Source organism: Amblyomma americanum, chromosome 1 (genome assembly GCF_052857255.1).
Source record: "Amblyomma americanum isolate KBUSLIRL-KWMA chromosome 1, ASM5285725v1, whole genome shotgun sequence".
NCBI lineage: Eukaryota > Metazoa > Arthropoda > Arachnida > Ixodida > Ixodidae > Amblyomma > Amblyomma americanum.
The window spans coordinates 94,668,355-94,677,857 of NC_135497.1; the positions used below are offsets into that span (position 1 = coordinate 94,668,355).

Below are 9,503 nucleotides of genomic sequence, written 5' to 3' on the forward strand. Positions count from 1 at the left end.
ATGACCCAAACATCATATTTAGCTATCCGGGCATAGCATGTTCCCTACGACAAATATTGGAAATAGAAAAGACAAGTGCTGAGGATATGATTTGTGAGGAAGTAGTCAATGAAATTGTTGAACAAGTGACAGCAAAATTGGAGAAAGAAACTCTAGAGGAATTACTACAGCCAATGAAGCACCAACCAGTCTACAGATACCTTGAGGTTCTTGAAAATGAAAAAACCCAAATCAGAAATTTTGCCAGCGAATTGGACGAGAAAAGCGCTGCGAGCTACGATGAAAAAGTAGTGCTTAAAGAGAACCCATGTGACCTATGCCTTCACACAAGGGGCCAGGCAAACTGCTCACGGTATGTAATGGAAATTCGGCAAATGATAGCAAGCACAACACACATAATGAATGAAATCATGTTTATAATGCTTATAATTTGCAGATGGCACGAAGAGCGTCACGTGCAAATAAGCAGTACAAAAGCACATGCCATCAGGACAAAAAAGAATGATGACGGATTGCAGAGAGCAGCTGAACAATTATGCAAGAGATCATCCTACACAAGTGCTGCAATGCAATATGGTATGCTTTCCAGCAGCACATAACTTCATTTAAAAGGAAAACATGCTGTGCTTTGTCATCAAATCACATCACTGTGCTCCCTGTGCCACAGCAGGATTGAATTCTGTCCAATGTTCATAATAATAAAGTCTAGGACGTCAAATTGTTTTTTCAGGTATCAAAACAGAAGCAATTGCACGAGATGAGCTGCAACAAAAGCTTGGTATTTGCATTGTACAAGTAAGTTTGCTTGTTGTTTTACCTTGCATGAGTCCCTCCTTGCACCTCGAGTCTTTTATCCCTTAGATCTTTCAAATAAAGTACTAATTAATCCCATTCGTTATTTTCAGACAGGACTCGTCGTGCTTCCAGAGCAACCATGGCTTTGCTGCAGCCCAGACGGTATCGCCAAAATTGACAATGAAACTGTGCTCATTGAGATGAAGTGCACATATAAGTTCAGAGATGAACCTTTCATTTTGTATGAAGAAAGGCGCAGCCTGTTGCCTTACTTAGTTTTCAGTTAGGATGAAATTGTATTGAAAACAACACATAGCTACTACACTCAAATCCAAGTGCAAATGTATATAATGAACCTTTACAGGGCCATTCTCTATATTTACAGTCCTAAACACTCAGTGATAGTAACAGTAAACCGGGATGAGGCCTTTCTGTGGAATCTTATTCCAAAGATGGAGTATTTTTATTTTAAGTTTTTAATTCAGTTGTTGTTCTAGATCTCAATACTTTATTTCCTCAGCTGATTCAAGATGCTTCGCTCAAGTTACTTTACATTGCATAACCACCTTTTTTATCATGTATGCACTGAATTCCTTATTAATTTTGAACCCCTATTCATTTTTTTTAATTCAAGGAATATCCAATTATTAAACATACTTAAGAATTTTGTATTCAGAAGTTATGTAATGAAAATGTGTTATGTTATGTGATATTTATTGTCATGAAGCAACTCTGGCTATAACAGGTGCCTTTTGAAAGGACGTGCCATGTTAATTTAATACACCTGGAGATTTTAAGTGTTTGAGCATGAATTTTTGTTCTAATGGTAGCTTTTTCATTTTTTAGTCCAAGTGTCCCCTAGTCATGACATAGGAAAATTTGCCAGATAAAGAATTAACATATTTCATCCATAATAAAACTGCATTTCAGTAAAAAACAGTGAAATGCATTAAATTTTTTTAGTAAAGCACAAGTAAAACTGAAAAATGTAAGTTATCAATAATATAGCGCTAAAAGTAGCATGCAAAGACCACATGACTAATTAGGGGAAGCGTCAAGCATTGGTTTGCAAGAGTTTTATGTCCAAAGGACAAGAGTCTCAAGCTTTTACTACATTAAATTTCGGTGCATTGTACTGCATTTTTATTGTAAACACATCTGGGCTGACAACCCAAATGTGTAGCACTGTTTATGCTAGTCAGATGTCTAAGTGATCTCATTTAAGTGTAGTCGGGTGTAGCTTATGTGCAGTAAATCAGAGTTCTGTGATATGAAGTCAGCCCCGCCGCGGTGGCTCAGTGGTTAGGGCGCTCGACTACTGATCCGGAGTTCCCGGGTTCGATCCCGGCGCGGCGGCTGCGTTTTTATGGAGGAAAAACGCTAAGGCGCCCGTGTGCTATGCGATGTCAGTGCACGTTAAAGATCCCCAGGTGGTCGAAATTATTCCGGAGCCCTCCACTATGGCATCTATTCTTCCTTTCTTCTTTCACTCCCTCCTTTATCCCTTCCCTTACGGCGTGGTTCAGGTGTCCAAAGATATATGAGACAGATACTGCGCCATTTCCTTTCCCCAAAAACCAATTATTATTATTATTATTATGAAGTCATCGTCATTAGCCTGGCTATACTCAAAGCAAGGCAAAGGCCTCTCCCATATTTCTCCAATTAACCTGGTCCTGTGCTAGCTTGCAACCACTTGACCCCTGATTTGCTTCTTTATCTCATCTAATTATCTGCCGCCCCCCCGCTACACTTTAGTTCCCTTGGAATTCATGTTGTTACCCTCAGTGACCACCGGTTATCCTTTCTTCGCATTTACATGTTCTGCCCATGCCTATTCTTGATTTCGACAAGAATGTCATTAACTGAAGTTTGTCCTGTGACCCACTGTGCACGCTTCCTATCTCTTAACATTACACCTATGATGAGGTGATATCAAGTGATGTTCAATAAACCATATTTCTGTGATACCATTTCAGTGCCATGTACTGGCTTGCATCCATTGCTTTCACTATTTTGCTGCCATCTATGGGAGAATAAAAAGTTAAAAGCACAGATCTGCTGTGCGAAACACATGGTGACCAACACAGAACCTTTCACAACAAAACTAAGTAAAACAAAAGTCCTCAGTGCTGTGATTAGCATACCCATTTATTGGCTGGGACGCATACAATTGAGTTGTGAACTCACTTGAGTGCTAACATGAACTCTTATGAATGTAATTCATGCAAACTAAGGTATGGACTACATCAAGCAAAGCAGGCCTATTGCTTAATTATTGGAGGTTGCAAATTTACTAAGGCAGCACACACTGAAAATACTTTCTTCATGTGTGGTATCAGGCTAAGTGGCACTCTGTTCCTTAAAATATGAAAAATTTTCAATCTTTGGATTACTATCTCAACATGGATACGTACAGAGGCAATCTTGTAAGTCATGTCCATGTCATCATCAGACATTTGACCACCTGTTGAATTAAAAGGAGGCATGAGTAGCACCGCACCTTTCCCTTCTACCGTTGTGCGGATGCTTGGAAATCCTTTATCACTTAAAATTAAATCGCCTGGTCTAACAAGCTCCAGAAAGCCAGAGTCTTGGGTAATGAATGAGTCAGTATGTCGCCCTCCATAAACCTTTGATACGAAGCTTATCATACCATTAGGAATTATACCAATTAAGAATTTCAGCGTGTATCCTCCCTTGTAATGTGAATACAAAATATGTTGACAGTCAGGGTTTGAGGGTGCTTCAGTGCGGATCTCGGTACAATCTATTATTAAGGTGCAGTTCGGGTAGTTTTCTTTAAATGGGGCAGGCAAAGAAAGTTTGATTGCTCTCCGGGAAGGCATGAAGACCCAATCCTTCAGAGCAATGCTTAAAATACCAAGTGTTTTCCTAAAGACAGTGGATGCTGTTGAGGGTGCGACACTGAAAATTACTCCTAGTGTACTATATGTTATCCCAAGACGTAGCTTGGCGAGAAACAAGCACAGCCTATCTTCATTTGACATAGTATTGCGCCTGTACTTCGGAGGAGGCAGCAGGTTCAAAAGGAGGCAGAAGACTTGCAGTGTCACTCCACATAAATCTTGCAGTGCTTTTTCTTTTTCCTTTAGAGACTGAAAGCCTTGAAATCCACAGTTTTTCTTCCAGTTGCCATCCGTACTTGCAACCTGCAGCAGAATAAACAGAGAACATGGTGCAATTTACAGGCAAATATACTTTAGCAAGAGGACTAACCAATGAAAAATGCTATTTGCATCACCCTGCAACTATGCTCATTCATTCCCAAAAGAAAATAAGCACCACTACTATAAATTAACAAAATGTTACACAGGAAGAAAAATTCACAACAAAGGTAATTGCACTAAAAAGAGAAATCCTCTGCTAGCCTTAATAAAATGTTAGCTAGAGTTAAGCACAACTGATAAGAGGAAACCGCAGCATAGTCCAACCTTGTCACTCATTTCTGTGTGCACAACTTGAGTAGATGCATCAGTTCCATTTGTCGCAGAAAGAAGTATAGTTAGCATTCCTTGAGCCACACTCGCTTTGGTTTGGGATGCCTGAAAAAAAAATATGTATAAATGACTATGTTGTATTGCACAGATATGTTCTCAGTGCTACAGGAGAACAGTGTTGAAAGGGCAGTATTAATAGCAAATTAATGTTGGATTTGTGTCAAGCTTTTTCTATAGACAGAAATATGATGCCATAATTAAAAGGTGTTCTTACAGCATCTCTCTTTGCAATGAAATGACTTTCTCCTGTGCCACACACACTCATTGAAGGATGCAAATCACTTGTGCTGATTGTCGAAGCCACAGCTGCGCTCATCTCCAGAGGTGCATCACTGAGATCCATCATGTGAATGTCCTGATGTCGACAGTCTGTAATGGAGGTTCCTGGTTTATGCATTGTCGCTTCATCGTCTGTACTTCGTGATGGATTTTCACTTCCTGCACCGAGCTGTCTAGAAGATATTGCCTGGTTGAGACGCCTTTGCCACCTGCATTGAACCAGTAAAAGTAACATATTACTGCCAACCTTAAAAAGGGTGCAGCCAAGCTCATCGTGCAATTAACTGCTATATTTTTATCTCATTGCCCTTTTGAATGCCCTCCCTGTTACAATCAGTGACAGGATTTAAAGTATGAAATAAAAAAAACAGAACTCATTAAAAAACACAATTAAGGCTGCATTTTACACTGGCAGTTTCACATTTTTGATTTCATACCTTTGCGCTCTTTACCTGTCAGGTGCTTTTTTTCTGTAGATCGGAGGGAAAATGGTAGGGATGTAGGCTGGATGTTGGCTAATGTCAATCTTGCAGTTGCCTACAAAATGTCTGCTGCAAATTCTTGTGTGCTCCTTAGGCAACCAAACAGTTCCATCAGGGCTACATAAGAAAGAATAGTATTGTCTATTATCAATTGACAAGGCAAACATAAACACACGCACAGACACAAACGAAATCGCACACGTTCCGAAGGGAGCAACTCAAATAATTCACGAGCTCCTCTAATATAGCATAATAATAAGTGCAAGTGTGATTCACAGGTTAAAACAGCATATAAATTAACAACAAAACAAAGCAAACTACGGCGTCTATCATATTGCCTGAGGTGGGTTCGGGCGTAGAATTCACAAACCAATCCTTTATTGCAGCAGTTCGTTCCGGTGTGATAAAGCTGCTCTGACAGCGCCTAACTGTAATCACCTAACAGCGTAATGTTTATTTAAACGCGCTAGCATATTCATGTGCGAACTTGTAACAACGACGGCCACACCTAAAAAAAAACAATACAGGAAATCAAAAGCCACTACGCAATCGCAATCCAACTTTTACATTTGTGCTTACGAGAACACAACAAGTACCCGTAATCATCACTGCAGTCGTCGCGTGCATGCTCAGCGTTGAGTACCGGCTTGTAACCAAAACGAACGAACACAAAATACAAACCGCCACAGCCGAAAGCACGGCATGGCTGTAGGGACTTACCTAACCCTCCTCACTGCGTTGATCCACGCTTGAAGTCTTTCTTTTTCATACCATTTCCCCGGAAATCGGTACAGTTTTACAGGTGGATCAAGTCCCTTGGTATTTTCCGCACTGTTACGGCAGCCGACAACACAGCAATACTTCGGGCCCCGCTTAGGTAGGGCCGCTTCTGCCATTGTGCAAATTCCACAACACGCTCGCCGAACAACTGCACAAAACTGGCGGCGCCGCGGCGCCCTGCTGCGCCCAGGACGGCCTCGGAACGCGTGCGCACGCACTTGTCTGCCGCCGCGCAACGGCGCGCACCGGCTGCTTCTCTTCTCAGTAGTTCACGTTCCGCCGCCAGATGGCCAGCCGCGGGTTCCTATAGATGCCGCCACCAAATACGTTGGCTAGCGGTTAAGCGCAGGCTCTGTTAAGGCGCGTTTATACACCGGCATAACGCGCGCGCGTTGCCCGGCGACGTAACGTCGGCCAAAGCGACACCCTCTGTACGCCAACTGCGCTTGAGCGCTGAAGTGTTCGGCGGCTTCGGCGCACTGGCGGAGACATGGAGCATGTCTATTTTGCGCCAAGTGCGCCAGCCGCCGCCTGTCCGGCCAGACCGGTTCGGTTCCGCGCCGAGGCATGCGTTGTGACGTCATGTGCCTCCTCGGAGCACCGCCACGGCGAAATCGCAAGTTCGCGGCCAGTAAAGCTTTCGCGTTAAAAATAAGCAACGCAATACACTACAGCCTCCATAGATGGCAGCACATGTCCAGGTCTCTCGGTTGTCTGTTGAACGCATGTTGAACGCAAAGCGGTCTGCTGACGTTTGGTATTACGCGCCGCGATGCGCATTTATCTTAAAGAAACTTCCCGTTCAGTGCACCTTTTAAGAGAAATTTTTTTTTGAAAATATCTACAGTGCTAAGGACTCTTTACACAAGTGGCCTGGGTTTCAAGGACATCACAATGAGTCATGATTGTACAGGTAACACATATATGCAAATGACATTTGAGTGGACAATTCGTGGTTTCTACACGAGCTGGCTTAAAGCAGCTTCATTATGAACTTAAGTGGAATACAAGGAAGTAAAAGATGAGCAACACTCGCCAAACTTCCTAATACGGTAGGATGGCCGTGGACACACCTCTATCGGAGGAGAAAGGCCTCCTCACCCAACCCGACGAGTTCTTCATTCAACTGTTTCAGCATCAAAGTTCTAAGGCCGTACAGTAAAGGAAACATTGCTTTCTGCGGGCGTCGCCCGCAAGAGAGCAAGTCCCCTCCTTTTCCAGAGTACATAAGCACGCACACACATCATTAATTCAATAAATAAAAAAATCGCGACTAAGACTCTGCCACAGCATGCGCACCTGGAACATGCGCGCTACCGAGCGCCAGAAAGTGCGCTGCGACTGGGGCATTCAAAAACGTCATGGTTCAGAGTTTCAGTTCGACCGCATTGCGGACATGAGGCGGAGGGCGCCACGCCCCACGCTGCAAGGCGGTTAGCTGTGGGTAACGCTTCCCATTCGCAAAGCCAGCTTTTTTAAAAGACCAGTCCTCTATCGGATACATGTTTTCTGTGGACGTTGAAGATTTATTCTATTCAGTTCCGCACAGCGACCTTTCCAAATCCGTACGGGAGTGTATTGAGTATAATGGGGCCATTGCATTTCAGAACTCAGCTGGACTTAGTGTCGACAACTTTTTATCACTACTAGAATTTTACCTTAGGTCTACGTTTGTTTCCTTTGAAACAGAAATGTACTTGCAGGGAAGAGGAATTTGAATCGGCTCCTGTGTTTCCCCGGCGTTGTGTAATATATTTTTATCAACTATTGACCGTGCTTTAGCTTCTTCCCTTGACTGTGGCCCAGTCCTGCGAATTTTTAGATACGTGAATGACTTCTTGGTGGTACTAAAAACTACTAACTCTGCATTGACGCTCCCCAGCACAGTGGAAAGAATCTTATCCGCGTTTAGACAACAAGGAAAAGGACTGGCGTTTACTCACGAACTACCAGACAACAGCTTGCAGTTTTTAGATATTAATATCGAGTTTTGAGATGGGCGAGTGTGCTGGATGTCTTCCCCCCGAGCAAAAAAGGAACTGCTTCCGTACGCATCAGCGCACTCAAAGACAGTAAAAAGGGCTATCACTTCTCTTTGCCTCGAGTCTGCATTGCTTAAGTCCTGTGCTCACATGGCTGAAGCTAGCTTCAACCATCAGATCGAAAGGCTTCAAATGGCTGGCTTCCCGTGTTCTGTCGTTTGCAGCGTAGCAGAGACCCTCATTCAAAAAATGAAAGGTAAGAAGAAAAAATATCTTGCTAAGCCGGTATCAAGAAGACCACAAGTGGTTCCCTATATACGCCGAGTGGCGCACAGAGTAAGAAGGTTGCTGGCCGGTTCGATGTTCCTGTCGTTTTCTCCGCACCAAAAAAGCTGAGCGGGTTATGCTCGCGGATCGGCCAGAAGAAGAAAGCCCTGTGTGAAAAGAGGCACGGCAAGCAATTTGTATCCTGTGCTGTCGGATTGGTTTATGAAATCCCACTGACGTGTGGAAGGGTCTATATAGGCCAGACGGGTCGCTGCATTAACGACAGGGCACGGGGACATTAGAAAACGTTAGAAAGCAGAGGCGGGTCAACTTTGCCTCCCCATTGTAGAGACTGCAAGTGTGAGCCGGTGCTTAACGGAATAAGGATTCTGGGCAGGAGTCGCGATCAGGTGGCGCGTGAAATACTTGAGGCCTTTATGATAAAAAAGAAAGGAAGCACATGTGTCAGCGACGCCTCGGTATTCCTCCGTAGAAATGAAGTTTCCTTCCTAGGCAGTTTTTTGTGACGTCATGTTCTGTGCTACTTTTCAGCCTAGCATTTCTAGCGGCCGTCTGCTGTTTGTTTAGGTGGGTTGTTAATTGTTTTTTTTTGGTTTTATCTTTCTTTTCTGACTGCTTTTGCTTCATATGTTTGACTCTGCTTTTGCTACGATTGTTATTGGTTTTTTTTTACTTTTTATATTTTGTTTTTTGGTTTCTAACTGCTTTTGCTTCTCCTGTATGACTCTGCTGTTGCTACGATTGTTTGACACTGTTTTTGCTAAGAGATGGCCCATTTGTTTCGGTTTTTTTAATTCCCTTGATCAGAGTTATCTGCTAGTCTAATCTGCAGTATATAGTCTGTTAACCTGATGCAGCGGCTTTTCATACCACGTGCTGGGTTCGAAGTGATAATGGGATGAGTATCATGCTTGAGCGGAACTGTTTAAATATGCCACCTTTCCATAGAATGAACAGTTGGTAGTGTGCGCATGTGGTGTCTCTTTCTTGTCTGTGTCCTGGTTTGCGCAGCCGTTCATTTCATCATGCACCAACTCGCCCCTCGGGCCGTTATTCCAAAATTGAATACATCAGCGGGGAGAGAAGCAAATATTCTTTGCTTCCGCCTTTTGCGCACTTTCCTGCGCTGGTCTACATTCAGGGTGCGAAACGCAACATATTCGCAAGTTTCACTCGCGGACAATTCTTTCAAATCACAATCAGGAAGTGTACCTTCAAGAAAATGTAAGGATCTCACGACATATGCATAGAACGCTGGCGACTTTTCAGCCGCAGGGCCTTTCCAATTTGCTAACTCAAAGAAGCGACGCGATGTTCCCATCAAATATGCGGTGAGTGCTCTTCCTCGGTACGCTCTGTCTGAGATAAGGTCCCAC

General features: G+C 43.3%; 1 protein-coding gene across 2 annotated transcripts; it reads right to left on the bottom strand.

Moving 5' to 3' along the window:
• Positions 1-2,909: 2,909 nt before the first annotated feature.
• On the bottom strand, positions 2,910-6,098 carry LOC144133986 (uncharacterized). 2 transcript variants are annotated; one of them, XM_077667018.1, is made up of 5 exons: positions 5,798-6,098; positions 5,048-5,194; positions 4,531-4,804; positions 4,251-4,361; positions 2,910-3,968 (listed from the first exon to the last, which is right to left on the bottom strand). In XM_077667018.1, exons 1-5 carry the CDS (start codon positions 5,971-5,973, stop codon positions 3,060-3,062), a joined length of 1,617 nt encoding a protein of 538 aa, XP_077523144.1. In that variant the 5' UTR covers positions 5,974-6,098; the 3' UTR covers positions 2,910-3,059. The 2 variants fall into 2 exon arrangements, with proteins under 2 accessions (XP_077523144.1, XP_077523146.1); XM_077667020.1 differs by lacking the exon at positions 5,048-5,194.
• Between the last annotated feature and the right edge of the window lie 3,405 nt (positions 6,099-9,503).

Excerpts from the sequence above, each read along its gene's own strand:
- LOC144133986 (XM_077667018.1), bottom strand. The coding sequence starts at position 5,973 with ATGGCAGAAGCGGCCCTACCTAAGCGGGGCCCGAAGTATTGCTGTGTT. Across the intron at positions 5,195-5,797 it reads AACGCAGTGAGGAGGGTTAG|CCCTGATGGAACTGTTTGGT; the intron begins GTAAGTCCCTAC and ends TTTCTTATGTAG. Across the intron at positions 3,969-4,250 it reads ACACAGAAATGAGTGACAAG|GTTGCAAGTACGGATGGCAA; the intron begins GTTGGACTATGC and ends ATTCTGCTGCAG.